This window comes from Galleria mellonella, unplaced genomic scaffold, assembly GCF_026898425.1.
Source record: "Galleria mellonella isolate WM207_F2 unplaced genomic scaffold, CSIRO_AGI_GalMel_v1 utg57, whole genome shotgun sequence".
Classification (NCBI taxonomy): Eukaryota; Metazoa; Arthropoda; class Insecta; order Lepidoptera; family Pyralidae; genus Galleria; species Galleria mellonella.
The window spans coordinates 8,741,529-8,759,767 of NW_026442119.1; the positions used below are offsets into that span (position 1 = coordinate 8,741,529).

At 30.8% G+C, this 18,239-nt stretch overlaps 1 protein-coding gene across 1 annotated transcript; it reads left to right on the plus strand.

Annotated features, from left to right (window-relative positions):
* The first annotated feature begins 1,068 nt into the window (after positions 1-1,068).
* On the plus strand, positions 1,069-15,905 carry LOC128201669 (circadian clock-controlled protein daywake-like). The gene is made up of 5 exons (XM_052899334.1): positions 1,069-1,224; positions 6,471-6,690; positions 11,945-12,075; positions 12,647-12,802; positions 15,380-15,905. Exons 1-5 carry the CDS (start codon positions 1,164-1,166, stop codon positions 15,529-15,531), a joined length of 720 nt encoding a protein of 239 aa, XP_052755294.1. The 5' UTR covers positions 1,069-1,163; the 3' UTR covers positions 15,532-15,905.
* Positions 15,906-18,239: the final 2,334 nt, after the last annotated feature.

The window sequence follows — 18,239 nt, forward strand, 5'->3', positions numbered from 1 at the left end:
TGTTACAAAAGATCACCTGACCTGTTTTTTTACCTCACCTATCTCATCTCGTTACTGGTTTTCTACTAACGAATTTCAATAGCGGAGGCGGGATTATCATTACATTATCATCTATTAAATAAAAACCAGGAGGTAGTTTTCTTTTTTTTATAACACAGTTGTTAAACAAACATGCAGTTTAACACCGGAGGAATTATAGGTAATTATTAATGGAGAGGATTGGATTGTTTGTAGATATTTTATCTCCATAAATAAAAAAAACTATTTGAAAATTAACAAAATTTAAATTTAAGTCGTCGAAATTAACCCTAATTTTCGTGTTTATAACAAATTTTCAACTGACTTTAAGAAGGAGGAAAAATTGCGTTTATTATATTTTTTTTTTATCTGTAAAGCTATTATACGATATCTGCGTAGTCTGCACCAATTTTTATGATTCTGTCTGTTATAGATGGGGTTTAGTTTCTGTCTTGGTACTGTATTAATCGATAGCAATTGAAGTAGGATATTTGTCCAAAAAAATTTTACATTTGTATGATTAAATTAAATTTTAAAAGTAAGAAGTTCTTAATTCGTTTGTATTATGTGTATGTTACGCGATGTCTCGCTAATACTGAACTAACTTTGACGATACTTTTTCCAATAAATAGTGATTTTTTTTAGTGAACCTTTTTGGTTAAATATTAATTTTGTCACAAGTCGCAGTGTTTTTTTTTCAAAAGAAAAATGTTGAATTATTCTGAAAAAAATATTATGTCTTATTACTTATTCCAGAATCATTTAAAATTATTATTTAATTTAGATGACGTTAATAAATAGTTGACTTTAACTTACCTACCTTAACCGTACCTGCGACAATAATATTTCCGAGTTTGAATGTGTATGTAATATTGACATTAAAATTATCACGGTAACATTAATAGGCAACTATTAAGGTGACAATAGCTGTATGTGTCACATATGGAATATTTATTATATTATTTATATAACCGCATCCCATTTGCTTACAGGTAGTCTAATTTTATGACTATGATAAATAGTGTTATCGACCTTGACTCCGCACAATGCTAATGCAACTCTTTATATATGAGTACGCTAAGGAGGTCGATTGACTAGTGAATAAGCTTTCGATCCGGCCGGTCATTGGATTAACAGTGAGAAAAATGAGTGTACAATTAACAAGTTTCGTATTTGTTATACAGTTAGCGATGATTTTTGCGGAGAGTAAGTCTGTTTTAATTAATTAATTAAGTCTACTACATGCTTTATTTGTAACTACAGAATTAATAGATAATTTCCTTTGATAGTACAAAATGTTACTTATTTTATGTACTATCATATAAATAATTAAATAAAATATTTATATACTTAAAAAAGATAAGAAGAGGTTTATTTTTGTTTCACTGAATTATTAATAATGGAATTAAAAATGCACCATGTTAGATTGTTTTAAATTTAAAATAACTTGTGATGAACACAAATAATTCAAAAATAAAATTAATCAAAATTAATTACGCGTGATTTGCAAACATGTAAATTTATAAATAACAAAAAAATATCTCACTACATTTATTCTTAATACGAACAAGATATTGTAAAAATTTTAAAAGTATGTCAATAGTTTCACAAAATGATAGATTGTTCTAGATCTTATATTTAATTATACTAGAATATAAAGTCTTTATTATTTCACCTGAATTGTAAAAAAACAATCCTAAGTATATAATAAACTGATTTTTGTCCAATACTTTGTACGCATGGATTTCAGAAGTAAGAAAACTAATGAAATAGACTACTTTCAGCTATTTTGCCAAGATAAAATATACACCAGTTTTTAAGTCAGACCTTTAGAAATACAATTGTTAAAGTAGCATCTAATTTGGTGTAGTAGTTTTTGCAAGATGCCGGAAAAAAACATATAGACAGATCTACAGACAGACAAAATAAAAATTATTCTTTTGGATTATATTTAAGGCTCCTCATGTAATTTTTTTTAAATACCTCTCATATGCAGATTGTCTAGTTATAATTTATAATTAGATAAATGGATTAATATTTTGCTTTGGGGTTTCATTAATTTTAGTCTTGTTGTAAAAATATTAACATCAACATGCGCCGTATTGGTCCCGGCATAGAATAGGCCACCCCTTCCTTTCCTGTAGTGTCGTAAAAGACGACTAAGAGTGATGTAAGTATGGATGTATGTAAGGGTATGGTAGAGGGATGGGCAGCGACGTCTTAAAACATCTCCAAAGCCTAATTGCGGTTGCTAATCCGCCTGCCAAACATGGTAACTATTGGTAAAACCCCCCAAGTGGGAGGTTTATGTTCAGCAGTGGATAGTTAATGGCTGAAATGATAATAATAATGAAAGTAAATCTACAAATTTCCAAAGAAAGAAAAGAATTATCAGAATTTAATTACTGAAGATATAACTTAAAATACGAGTACACTCATAAAATGAGAACACACCTTTTGCAGTGGCTTAAATAGAAATGTGAATAAATGTTACCTAGGTATAACATACTCTCTCTACGATAACTTTTTTGTAATTAAAATATTTCAAAAATGTTTTAATGTATATATATGCTTTTGTACAGTATCATAGTAACTTGTTTAAATATGAAAATTAATTTCATTTTCGAATTCTAGCCGCAGTAAGAAAAGTTCAAATTACTTTCGTATTTCGATTATGATCTACAGGGAAAGTTATTTGGTTTCTTTAATACAGTTACGTGTGTAGCTTAACCTTTAGGTATGTACGACAACTCATGTGTAAATATGGCAAGGAATTTATGTGCTAATACTAATACTAATGTATGCTTCTAGTTTGGTTAATTCAACTAGTAACTGAGGTCTGTGAAATTTACAAAAATATATAAAAATAATTAATGTAGGATATTGGTAGTAGGATGTAATTGTTAGTGATGGGGACTGGTAGCCCCATTACTAACAATACACCGTATCAATTCGACCTCCGCCTGGAGACTTCTGTAAACCATTGTAGTTAATTCTTAGTGAATTTGTCATTATGGGTTAAGTTACCTGTTATTATCTTTATTATTTACGTTTTTTCACTGGTGTCCTGCCAGCGTATACCCATAGCGCAAGCGAAGTTACCATTCATTTATTATAAAATGCGTGATAAATTCGTGTTTCACTTCAATGTTGGGTCTATTACCACAACATTAGTGTTGGTAATGTTGAGGTGAGTGCGAGATGTTGCCGAAGAAGACATTGTTATTTATTTGGCGTATTACTTCACTTACATTTTTTTCTAATGGATGGAAATGAAATAGTGACCCCGTCTGCGCTATCGGTAAATACTGGCGGGGCACCAGTGAGAGTTGATAGATGAGAATAAAAGCAGATCAGTTGGCCCATCGCGACGAATTCATTAGTTATTAACCACGATAGTTTCCACAGGGAACCGCGTGGAGGTCGACTTGAAAGGTATATTGCTAGCAATGTATATATAATTTAATTGTTATCTATGGCTGCAACTCGTACACCATTTTTGGGTTCAAATTACCTACCAATTTTCATTACAATTGGTTCTAATAAAAAGATCCGCTTGACATTTTCTACACGTTTTGAAATGTATATGCAATATTTAACTATCTCGTGCAATATGTTTAATTTCTTATGCATTCATATACAGGTAATTAAGTAGGTATATTACATTAGAAATATGCGAACATCCGTGATTGGAGCTTAATGAAAATATATAAATAATACTAGCTTTTATTCGCGACTATTTTTGGTCATTTAGATAACTGGGATAAAAAGTAACTTATGTAGTATGTGTAAGTATACCAAATTTCATAGTGATTCGTTAAGCGCTATGAGCTAGCAAATGAACAAACGAACAAACAAACTTATTTTTGCATTATGTTAATGTTATATTATTTTTAATTTTCCAACTAAGACAGGTACATTTACTTTTTCAAAATATTTGTTTTTAACAAACTTCAAGTCTTCCGAGTCTCAGTCGAATCTAAAGTCGAATTATATTACATTTTAATTAGATATATTAAATTATATTATCAAGTAATTCCTTCAAACTAGTTTGTTTTTTGCTTAAGAATATTCAGAGGAATTATTCGAATCAATAGCGGCTGCTAAATTTTATCAGCGTACAATTCGCCACATCCTAAGGTTGGAACCTTAGGATGTACAGACCATCTAGATGAGTAGCGGTCCTCCACCTGTAGACACTTTCTTCCACCCACAACCATAATATAGAATCAATTCCCTGTAGAAATATTTCCAAATAGATACAATATATAGATACATATACCAGAGGGAGATTTCGTTCAAAAGTCGTTTGCTTGGGCACCTCTGTCCTATTCGTGTTTTTACCGTGAAGTAGTTGTGCTTGCATGGCTGTGTTTCAACTTGAAGGGTAGGTATGGTAGTGAATTTACACGATACAGAGGAATGATACCTGAATCTTCAGGAATGGCAACGTATGAGAAGTAATATGGGTGAAACAGTATACTCTGTTATGGTCATGGTACTGCTCATGTGTATAAGCAACGGTTACCACTTTCCATCAAGAGGGCCGTCAGCTTGTTTGCCATCCTAAGTTGTATAGAAAAAGATTAAAAAAATATTTGGGATCTTGAAAAATATAGCATATTCCTTCCTAAAAGGCCGGCAAACATCTGAAATTTCTCTGATGTTGCTATGGAGGCGGTATTCACATATCAACAGTGAGTCGCATGCTCTTTTGCCTCTTATGTTATAAAAATACTTAAATTACATGAAATAGTAGTTTTACAAAAAATGAAATATTATAAATATCGCATTACAAATGCAAGGCACGTATTCTATCCATTTAAGTGTAAAAACAAAAAAAAAACTTGTAAAATCTGGCTTGGAAGTCAGTAACAGTCACCATAATAGTCTATTTGGTACAAACTTTATTACATATGACTGTACCTTGACCGTTGACTATAGGTACCTGACTGCCGACGATGTGACGAGGAATGAGTCACTTCTTATTCGTTAGTTTGATTCTCACATTGGGACATGTTTGTAACATTTCAAATGGTATTTATTGAAACAAAATAAATAACAATCACTTTATTTTGATAGTAGTCGCAAACTAACGTAAAAATAAACCTTTAATTGGATGAGAATAAGGGCTTCAAATGTACATTTACATTACTACTTGTAAGATGATTTATGACTTTGTTTCATATAAAAAAAAAGAAAACAACAATATCAATCGTGACAAAACCATTTATTTTGATTTAAAAACTAAACATACACACAGAAACATAGTCTACTGTCGTTACTAGAATTAATTTAGTTCATTATCCTTTATATTTGTTATTGGAAAGTTACACAAAAAAATATTGTGTTCGCTAGATTGGAACTTAGAATCAATGAAACAGGGTATTATACCACTAGACTAATTATTGAAAGGGCGACTCCATCTAAATAATATAAATACGAAAGTTAATAACAATAGTCCACCCATTTAGATAGACCATTGTTACTTTTTCAATTAAAAGCTATAATACTAAACAGATTTGAATGAAATTTGGTACACTGGTAGGTTATATCTTGGCTTAACACTTATGATACTTTATATACAGATTCACGCGGATAAAGCCATGGGATTCGACTAATAATTGAATAAGAGTGACTAGTCTATACTCAAAGTTAAAATGTTAGTTGCAAATAACCATAGTTATTACGTGACACACAATAGACCTATTCTTGAACACTTATTAAAGATAGGTACAATAGTTGTGCATAATGCTGAATAATTTATCTTGAAGAACAATTAAAATTGTGTAATTACTTTTTTTTTGTAATATTAAACAAAGTTTATGACAAATTAAGATTATTATTTCATTTACATTAATTATCCGCTATTTTTATAAGGTGATTTCTGTTTCGCCATATAACCTAACCTGTTTATTGCATAACAGTAACTAATACAATCTTGTCTATGAAACTGAAGTTTTAATTTCATTGTTTAGTTAATGCTCTTTTACGTAGAGTAAAACCTAAGAGTTATAATGTAGTTTTTCTCAAATATATTAGAAATTTTGTTTATATTAATACTCGAAACATGGATAAAAAAATATGTATATTAGTTTGACAAGAGTAGTTGACGTAGGCTTGCATTTTGTGGCATTTTTTTTATATTTAGAAAAAATGATCACTTTCAATTGTAGAACATTCTTTAAAAAGGATTCCAATTATTTCAATTTCCTCTTGTATATAAGCCATAACTATATTTTTAAGTTTTTTTTTTATGTCTGTCTGTATGTTTGTTTCAGTACTACGTAAAAATTATTACAACAAATTGGATGCGGTTTACACAGTTATGCTCTTAAAAGCTAGTGTATTTTATCCCTCATTATACGACATATAAAAATGGTTATGTATCTATTGAATGCACATGAATTATTAATTAAGAATGTGTTTAATAATATATTTTTTCTTTGCAGTCCCGCCTATTCACAAATGCAAAATATCGGATACCGCATGTCTAATGACATCTGCGCAGTCTGCACTTCCGGCAATGGCGGTTGGTATACCGGAAATGAACTTGGAGCCATTAGATATAATGGATATAGATAAAATCAAGGTGGACCTTGCGGGACTTAAGTTGGGTATTAAGGATGCGCACATAAAAGGACTCAAGGGGGCAATAATCGATAAGCTGAGGTCAGTTATCTAATGTTCCATTAAACGCGTAAGAAAATAATTATCTGTCTCCTCATATATTAAATAAAACATTGTGTGGAACAGCGCCTTAATAGCTTTACTCTAGGAATCTACATCATTCTTAAAGTGATAAATCAAGTCGAAAGTATTAATATTATATTATTATTTGAATATTACTTAATTTAATGTAAGTGCATGAATTAAAATACCCTTTTATTGTATGTATGTATGAGTTCAAATATAATTACAATTAATAAAGTTATACATTACTAGCGGTCAAGCTTGGCTTCGCATGGATAGATAGATAAATTAATATTGTATATTAGCTTTAATTTCGCCGTATGATCCCGGCATAAAATAGGCCACCCCTTCTTTTCCCGTGGGTCTTGTAAGAGGCGACTAAGGAAGAGCGAGGAATGGGCAGCAACGTCCCTCTTAAAACATATCTAAAGCCTAACTGCGATTGCTAATTCGTCTGCCAAGCATGGAAACTACTGGTAAAACCCCTCAAGTGGAAGGCTTATGTTCAGCAGTGGATAGTTAAAGGCTAGTATAATGATGATGATAATGATTAGCTTTATTAGGCAAATTTTGATACTTTGGGTTATATTATTGTAATATTCGTAAGGATCTTAATTTAAAAAAGAAAAAAGAAAATAGTCTATGTTATTTTCTAATAATAATTAATTATTTTCTAATGGTAAAGTAACTGTCTATAGGTGGAAAACTTTTGAAAATTGTTTGAGAAGTTTTTAAGTTTATCCTTTACAAACAAATCAACAAAAAAAAAACTAATCTTTTTCTGTTTATAAAATTAATATAGTTTATATTTTTTAACGACCATGCTAGTCATCATCATTATTATCTCAGCCATTATCGGTCTACTGCCGAACACAGGCCTCCCCCATAGACGGCCATAAAGAACAATCCTAAGCCATCTGTATACACTGACTCCTTGCAATGCATTTGAGGTTGTCACTTCATCTAGTGGGGGGTGGGGTCCGTTCTACATTGCGTTTATCGATCTATGTCAGTGACTTTGGTTGTTTTGCCTATAGTGTAGTTGTTTAATATTCTCTTTGACCTTCAAATTACAAGATACAAAGGCATACTATCGTAGCTTTTAGAAGTGGCATTGAATTGTACTCATTAGTACCATGGACATAACGGTGTATTCTGGGCGAAAGGGATTGTTAGCAATGGAGTTTGACAGCCCCATTGCTAGCAATATGCCCTATCAGGTCAACCTCCGCGTGGTTCCCCTGGAAACTATTGTGAACAATTCTCGTTGAATTCGTCACGATGGGCTAACTGACCTGTTTCATCCTCGTCTATCATCCTTCACTGGTGCCCTATCAGCGTATTTAATAATTGACTTAATTTGCTTGTCCATTTACAGTCATCTTTACATGTTGCGCCAAAAATGCGAAAATACATACGTGCACATATACATGAAAAACATTAACTTCCTTTCTTGCACAGTTGGGTAAAAATAATTTATTTTGGAACGTCAGCACCAAAAGTCATTAAGATAGTCAAAAGCTTACATTTTTTACATATTCTATTGTATATCATACAATTCCTTATTATTATTATATTTATACAATATTCCTTATTATCGCCGACACTAGTACAAACTTCCTTTTCATACCTTTATATTATATTTCTTCTAAATTTATTCATTCTAATCTGTGACATATAAAACAAAAAATATAATACATAAAAAGTGAATGCACTTTAGTTTCAACATCTCCTTAGTTCTCAGGAATGAAAACGCATAAAGAGTATTATTGTTGTCACACCATACTCTGTTATCTCCATGGTACTACCATGTCTATAGGCGACGGTTACCACTTTTAGTCAGGTAAGCCGTCAGATTGTTTACCAAGATGGCATTACTTTTGACCTTATACGATATTAACGCTATTTTATTTGCGTACTAGTTTTCAGGTTTTGGAAATCTATATATGTTCATATTATTTTTTATGCTGACTCTAAGCAGTTCTACAGAGGCCAACAAAAACGTACCTACTTGGGCTCATGGGATTGTCTTTCATGGACACAAATATTTGCTTCATTTATTTTCTCATCTCGAGGGAGCAGCTCGAAAAGTTTGACGGATCTCGAGTAGCAATGACCAATATATCAATATCATAACATTATTTGTTTTCTCTCCTGACTTCACTAAAATGTTATCTGACTATGGAGTTTCTATGAAAAAATATCCAAATGCTTAAATATAATAATTAAATTTTAATAGTAAAAGAAATACCAACACCTTAAATAAAAAAGAAACATAAAAATCGTTCTACAATTAGCGATATAATAAGCGCGTAATATGGTTACACAAAAAAATATGAACGAATTGGGGGCTATCCTTTTTTTAAATTATCTTATAAATGTATTTTCATCGCAAAACACTCACAGTGACAAACAATTCATGTTTCAATAAAATTATTTTCATTCTGTAAATGAAGTTAAAAAAAAATCGTGGAAAGTAAATTAAAGCAACTGGTTACACTACGTTCATAACTAAACGAATTTGATTGATTACGCAAATGTCTCTAACGAGTAACGTACGTGATAATCATATGTATGTATGAATGTATACAATTCATAGATATACATGTAATAAAGTTTTAGAAAAGACAAGATTGCTCGGTCTGGCAGCAGATAGTGATCGTAGAACACACTATATATATAACATTATATGATATAACGCTTCTTTGAAAACATTGAAAAACCTTATAAAAATTATACTTTCTTAACCTTCTAAAATCTTAATAACAATGAAATCATATTTATCTTTAAATGATAATTTAAAATTGTTTTCTACAAAAAACCCGACTTCATTTCTGGCAAAATCAGTAATTTTGATTTAAAAGCTAAATCGATTTACTAAAAAAAAAATTAAGAGACCAATTTATAAAATCAAAGTCTAAAGTATCAAGATAAAAAAGAAAAAAAAATACAAAACGGTTTATAACTGACGGACTTATAAGGTAATAAACATAAAAAAATGTAACCGAATTGAGAACCTCCTTCTTTTTGAAATCGGTTGAAAATTATTCTTATGCAACTATCTTGTTATTTGTATCGCCGTTTGGAAAATATACGGATCAGAGATTTACATTTGAATAGAGACCTAATTGCTGCAAATGTGTCTATTTTGAATGTCTTATGTATATAATATATTCCTACATATTTTATAAAGTATGTATAAAATATGCTATTTTTTATTTCTATCCATATGGCACTTCCCGACATTTTTTAAGTCTATGTCTGTGAGATGAATTATACGAAATCTTCGTTAGAGGCATAACTAAATTCATGCAGAATAGCAGGGTTCGTGAATAGTTAATTATTTCAATTAAAAGTCACAAATATGAATAAATGAACATCTACAGTATTAATTTTGAATATAATAATTACAATATGTTCAGAAAATACTTGTTTGAATGTATTTCCTTCAAATCTTTATCTATCAATAGTAATAATTGATTTGTAATGTCGATTTATACCTTTTAACTCAATATAAATAAAAAAAAAATCCTTTAAGTATAGATAAAACAAAATAGGCCGTGTTTTGTTTCAAACATATGTGGTTAAAACATTTCAGAAACTAATAACTCCCGAAAGTTCTTTGTGAAACTTCTTACAGGAGTAAGGCAGGCTGACAGCTTTAAAATCTTCAAACAAAGTTTGTCCCAGAATAATGTCCTCGTTACGAAACGAGTTAGATTTATATGAACCTTAACCAAAAACTTCTGCTACTCTGAACTATTCTATCCACCTATTTTACCTTTCAATTATTTTTCAAGGTGGGATGCTTTCCTTTTATTCTTTTCAAATTTTATAAACAATATTTCTCGTATCATTAATTCTCCCTATCATCTGCGGATGATCTACAACTTTACAGACATTTCGCTCTGTTTGAGTCATTCGATCCCATTGCTGCCTTAAATACTAAATTATCTGCAATACAATCGTGGACCCTGTTAAATCGCAAGCCGTCATTATTGGCAGCAGCAAGCTGCGTTGTAGGTTAAATCGGTCCGAGTTACCACCACTTTACTATGATGGAGGCCCTGTGGCATATATCGAGAAGGTTGAAAACTTTAGCCTCATAGTAGACAGCATTCTGTCTTGGGCATGTCATATAGATCTCATAACTCAGTAGACGCATGCACTTTTCATTTCACTCTCTCAAGCGACTCCAATTCTTTCGTATGGTAAATACCAAAATCATGCTCGCAAAATCTTCAACTTCCGATACTTGACTATACCGACGTCTGTTTTTGGATGTAACTGAGGACTTTTTAAATAAGGAACAATTAAAAAAATCTAAGTTTATATTACGTCTTTGCAAATACGATTACGTCTCTGTCTTTCGCAACCCGTTAAAGTGGCTTCTTATCCGACTATGACGTGATATGCCCATTCTATCTTTCCTTTATAACATACTTAATGATCCCAGTTATTCAACGTACCTCCGTTCCTGGTGTAATTTATTACCACCACCAGTCCATTCTAAACACTCCTGTCAGGGCCAGTTTAAGATGCTCGAACTTTCTTTATGTAGGACATTTTATGAGAAAATCCTTCTCGTATCGAGTTGCTCAATTACAGAATAAACTCCCTTCTCACTAGAGAAGTCCTTCTATTATCTCTTTCAAGAAAAAGTTAAAAAAAAAAAAATTCTTTTGTTTCAGTCATAATCTTTATTTTTCATTTTTCTAATTTAACTGTAAATTCTTAAAATCTTTAAACTAAATTTGTAATGTAGGTAGTGTAGTTATGTAAACAGGTAGGTATTATGTTTATTTGTAGTAAACATATTTATGTAATATTCAAATATATATTAATATTTCATGTAACTATTTATTGGTATATTTATTTATGTATTGATTAGTATTAATAGTTATTCGTATTCGCTGCCGCTGACGATATACTTTCCAACTGTATTGGCTCTCTAACTGTATTGCCTGCAAGAGATTTCTGTCAGAGATAAGTCCATCCTTGCTCACAATATTTATAAAGGTATTAACTATAAAATTTACGGTATTTACTGTATACTATATATATGTGTGAGCCGTCTAGTATCTGTACAATAAACTTCATTTTGTTTGAAACTAGATGACGTTGTGTGACATATCCAAGGCTATTTAATTACTTAAAAATTACTTTATGTCAATGACTCTAAATAGCGCCATCAATAATACAATTTTTTAATTTTCTTTATTATTTTATTCAGCATTGATATAGCTAAGAAGCTGATTACCCTCGTGTTTCATGCAGATGTTGTAATGAATGGACATTACAAAGCATCAGGGAGACTCCTTATTTTACCTATAAATGGTGATGGACAGACTACCATAAAATTAAGTATGTATAACTATTTACTTTTTGTATTTATTAATATATAGTATAAAATTGAAATAATTGACATTCTTGTTCTATTAGTAACATTGTTAATTGATTTCCAAAAAAAGAAAATATAAGGACAAATAAAAAAAAAAGCTCGACTTACCATCACATCCAGCAACTGTTGAACCGAATACTGTATGTAAGAAAACAGATTAAATTAACTGGTATAATCAAATTTTCAAACATACATAATATAATTGAAAACAAATATACTTATGTGAATATTTTCTTATCATTAGGAAAATAATAAGTTCATCTGTACGTTATTACAGTACTTCAGATTACCGGAGAGTATTAATAAAATTAATGAATTTTCATAGTACGATACTATTTTTCTACATACTTTATAAGGGTACTCCTAGTTTGTATTGTATTTTTTTTTAGTAATATGAGAATAAACGTCGTAAGTGATGTAAATACTTAACACATTCAGTAATATATATTCTATATAATATTTTGTAAATACTATTTTCAATATGTAATTATTTGTTATTCTGAATAAATTAATTAGTAAATACTTGTTTTTCAGAGAATCTTGTCATAGAAATGATTATGCCGTTTGAGATTAGGAAAAATTCAGATGGCAAGGATTTCATTGAGGTCAAGAGTTACAAATACAAATACGATGTAAAAACCAATGCGAATTTTCGTCTAACTAATTTATTCAACGGAAACAAACAGCTGAGTAAGTAAGATTTAAATGTGTTTACTGCTCTAAGTTTATTTGATTTGGTGATGTAATAGAATTGACTGAGGAAATTTTCGGGAGACGGGATGATTACGATATAATTTAGATTCAAAATGGAAATAGCGCATTTAAGTAAAGAGGAAACTCTTGGTAAAACACTAGCGTCACGCCCCAACTTCACACGGGTAGATTGGTAGAAAAATAAATTAGTAAATTATAAAAGAAAGTACTACACAGCTTGTATTTTTTCGTATATTAATCGTTAATAATGTAGCTTTCTCAAGGTGAAGGATTTTTTTAAATTAGGTAAGATTAAGTATTTTTTTAGTTTATCCATTACAAACAATATATCAAATCTTTACTTTTTATAATATTCGTCATTACTATGCCTCGTCTGTAGTTTGCCATAAGAAACTTTTATTTATTTATTTATACCTTATTGTACACAAAAATTACATTGTTATAATTTATTTTAAATAAATATATATAACAGGCGAGTTTAACTCTGTAAGAGTTCTTTTTCAGCAAACCTCGAGTGAACTTTATACTTTATAATATTAGTTTTGACTTTTTTCTTTCTAAATTAACACGAAAAGTTCATAATAGTATGTCATTGAAGATGTAATCATTCGGGAACCGAGACAATATAACAAATTCAAGTAAAAAGAATAGTTTTCTTGGATAAAATAGTATGTTACAATGTTTATTATAAGATCTTATTATTTTTAAACACCTTTTAAAATATTAACTTGAAGACTCCAAATGGTATGGTACGATGTTATTGATAAAAATAAGTTGTGAGAATCATTTAAAATTAAAAATATGTTTATAAAATTACATATAGTTTACTTTCCTATAATATAGTGACAATATGATCGTGTCATATTGTATCGCGCTGAAATAAACTTATTCAAACATTTTGGAAAATGAATAATAATCTTAATTTTCATAAATCGTTACGTACCTATCTTGTACTATAATTAGTACGAGCAGCATAAAATATATGTTATTATATTTTTTTTTTAATAGATGATAATGGAATGGTGACCCCGACGCGTAACGGTATACGCTAGTGGGGCACCAGTGGGAGATAATAAGTGAGGATGAAAAGGCAGGCTATTTAGCCCATCGTGATGAATACACCTGGAATTCAGCACGATGGTTTCAAGGGGCGGACCACATGGAGGTTGACCTGACAGGGTATATTGATAGCAATGGGACTGGTAGTCTGCATTACTAACAACCCTCCCCCCCACCATTATGAACATTTTTTATGAGTGATAATGGAATGGTAACTCCACCCGCGCTATCGGTATATACCGGCGGGGCACCAGTAAAAGATGATAGGTGAGGATGTAGAAGGTCAGTTAGCCCATCATGACGAATTCAATAAGAATGGCGTGAATTTACAGGGTACAGAGGAATAACACCTGAGTCCTCAGGAATGGCAACGCATGGGGGGTATCATGGGTGAAACAGTATAGTCTGCTATGTCCATGGTACTGCTCATGTCTATAGGCGACGGTTACCACTTTCCATCAGGTGGGCCGTCAGCTTGTTTGTCATTCTAAGTTGCATAAAAAAAAAAAGAATTGTTTACGATGGTTTCCAGGGGGAACCACTTGGAGGTCGACCTAGGGTCGGAATAGGGCATATTGCTAGCAATGGGGTTGTCAAATTCCATTGCTAACAATCCCTTCCCCCCCCCCCTCCCGTCGTTATTGTATATTAAACACATACGCACCTACTTCAAAATAGATTTAATAATTCATATAGTTATCGATTCTGGTAATATAGTTCTAAAGCGTTTGGCTTAGTAATACGTAGATTAAATATTGTGTTAATAGAGAAATTAGCAGTGATTTAAACCTACACGCGCCTAATTGTATTAAAGAAACATAATCTTACTTGTGTGAGGTCTTTTGAATTAGAAGGTGCGGTTTATTCTATAGGTACTTGTTATTAATTATGTCTTGTAGTACTGTAAATACGTTTTAAATTACGTTACGTTACTGAAATTTCTAAATGAATTTCTAAATATTTTGCAAAGTATATACTCGAAACCGATTAAACCAATTAAGCTAATATATATTTTCAAGTATTCGTTAAACTTCGAGGAAAATTTTTATAAAGAGAAAAGTTGGAGAAGAGGAAACTCCAAAAGAGATGCATGGACTCTGTGAAAGATTGTAATATGGCTGTAAATGGTGAAAGTGAATATTGCGATGCCTACTTACTTACATTTTCTTTGTAGCATAATTAATATATATACTTTAAGTGAAATTGTCTATAAGGGCTTGCTTTAAGCGATAATGCCTGCTTTATAGTCGCAAGTTTTGTATATACATTTGTATATATTCTAAGCATACGTCTGTAGTGTGTACAATAAAGAGTTTATGTTATGACTGCAAATGGAGATGAATGGCCGAGAAAAACATATTACGCCGACCCCAAATGATATAGGATAAAGGCAGAAACTCGATGAATATGTTATGAATTCATTTTGATTGTCGATACGTTCTCGTATGTAAATATTTGAACAAACCAAATATAATATACTTCCTTTGTTCACAGGTGACACAATGCACAACTTTATGAATGAGAATTGGAAAGTCCTAGTACAAGAGTTCGGCACACCGATGCTTGATATACCTAATGCTAAAATATTTGCAGTCATCAAAACCTTTTTTAAATCACGTCCTATGGAAGACGTAATAGAAATGTGATAAAAGAATAATGTTTGCATTATTCTTAGTTTTTAATTTATAATTATGACTGTCTTATGTTTAATGTAGTTTTATGTTAACATTTTAGACGTGTCATAAGTAATAAGGAACAAATTGGGGAATATATAATATATTATACATCCAATATTAAAAGACTGAAATTGAATATAAACTGTATTACTACTGAAATATATATTTTACAGTAAATGTTATAGTTTATATAATCGTTAGTACAAATTTAAAGTTTTTTAAACTGTCTCCAAATTGTTTAGGAAGTTAAATCTAGTATTATTATGTGATATGGAGGACAAATGGTGACTACGGAGTTTTGACTTTAGTTATGTAATTTATAATAAAATATTAACAATAGAAAAGTTGTTTTATTTTTACTTATCAGTAATTGACATTATATACGAAATGTGATTAAACGTAGGCGGAGAGTATTAATGACTGTACTTAATATATTTTAGGAAATTGCTTTTAATATTTTATAATAGGTTTCCCAAGAGTCTACTGCCTGGGGTTCTCCATGAAATGGGTATTGTTGTTTTTTTTTTTTCAGGATAGACAATGCAAAACCAATATCAGTGCAAGCGTTCATAGTATTAATAACCACTTATCATCATGCAGTATAAATCTAACTATGGTAAAACAATAATTAGCTATTTAGTATTCTACTACTACTATCTAAGGGCTGGATGAGAAAAAATCTATACATACAACTAGATAAAAATATATACATACAAACGAATACTTGACATAACCATTTAACAATCTGCTGATTTCCAATAGCAATAACACTGATCCTCAGAAATGGCAGGGTATTGTAGGTGACACAGTATACTCTGTTATTTGTATGGTATTGTTATAGGCAACGGTTACCACTTTCCATCAGGTGGACTGTCACCTTGTTTGTAATTCTAAATTGCATTAAAATACAATCATTATAATAATTTCATTTAGAGAGCATATCAGTGATAATTTTAACAAAACTTGGTTTAGCTTTTATTTAATTTATTGTAAAAAAGTAATAAGTGATTACGAGTACTAATGACATTGATGAATATATACTTAAATGACAAAATATTAAACCGGTCTGTTATGCATAATCATATATTTTAAAATTTAAAAAAAATCATAATACTATTATGATTTTTGAGAAAGAGTACTTCATCATACTCGTGGATGGAAGCTACTCCTAGAAACATGCTGCTCTATACTATAACAGATCTACTCCCGCATAGTAATGTTGATCTATGCTTAAAATGTCGTTTTAGTATTGTATGTTTTAAATTAAACTGTTATTTGAAAATAGCAAGCGATCAATTTCTCTGACTTTTTTATTCATCACAGCAAGCAGTAGATTAAAAAAATAAGCAGGACAGTAATTTTTCTTTTTTTTCTTTTTTAGTTTGTATAGCAAAATTTATTTGTTTATTTTTTGTTTTACTCATGGAGATAGTTAACTAACTATAGTTTTTGTTTACTATTCCTTTTTTGGTGTTGTGGATAAAAAATACTTCACCAACTATTCACAATATATCAGAGTAGAATTTGGTATTTGATTAAATAAAAATTATAGGATGTGAGATTTTCTTTCACTGGTTATTTGGTTAGAATTACTTATTTTAATCCTGCTACCATTAGTATGTGTACAAAGAAAATATAGTAAAAAAAAAAATTTAAAAAATAATTTTAATCAAATAACCAGTGATATGGACTTCAACAAAATAACACCCAGGTCAGTAAAAGATTCTCAGTTTAAGTAGAAAATAGAAATCCCAATTAGTTGGCATTTTGTATTTTGAATTAGTTTGTAATACACGTGTACAAACGAAGTATGCATGAATAATATAACGTCTTAAAGGACGACAAAGTGCAACAAATGCATTATACATTGCGAAATCGTAATTTATAAATGCAAATAGCTAACAATATTCCTAGAATGGAATTGCTTTACATATCTAGTAGGTATTTTTTTAGTAATACCACAAAAATAAAGAGTGAAATGATGCTTTTTTCATTTTCTCACCACTCACAATCACCAGAGGGATATTTTGTATAAAAGTCGATTGCTTGGGCACCTCTGTCCCATTCGTGTTTCTACCGTGAAGCAGTTGTGTTTGCATGGCTGTGTTTCGGTTTGAAGGGTGGGATATGGCGTGAATTTACAGGGTACAGAGGAATAACACCTGAGTCCTCAGGAATGGCAACGCATGGGGGTATCATGGGCGAAACAGTATACTCTGTTATGTCCATGGTACTGCTCATGTCTATAGGCGACGGTTACCACTTTCCATCAGGTGGGCCGTCAGCTTGTTTGCCATTCTAAGTTGTAAAAAAAAAATTTCTAAGTACGATGATTTTTTTTATAGTATGTATTTATCTGTTGTTTAATAGATACATAATAATAGCTGGTAAAATAAAAGAGTACAAGAGGTTTTGAAAAACAGAAGACCACCTTGCGAGATTGCTTAAATTAATGTTATAAGTTACTAGCTTTTAGCTGCGACTCCGGTCGCCTGATCGGGATGTATTGACTAATTAAAATAAAAAGTGGTCTATGTCCTTCTCCATTCCGAATATTGCGTGTCATACATTTCATAACGGCTGGTTAAGCCGTATTAAGCTGTATCCTGCGACTTCATCTAAGTAAATCAGTATATAAAGTATTCTGTGTTCTAAGTTACAGAATATAACCTTTTCAT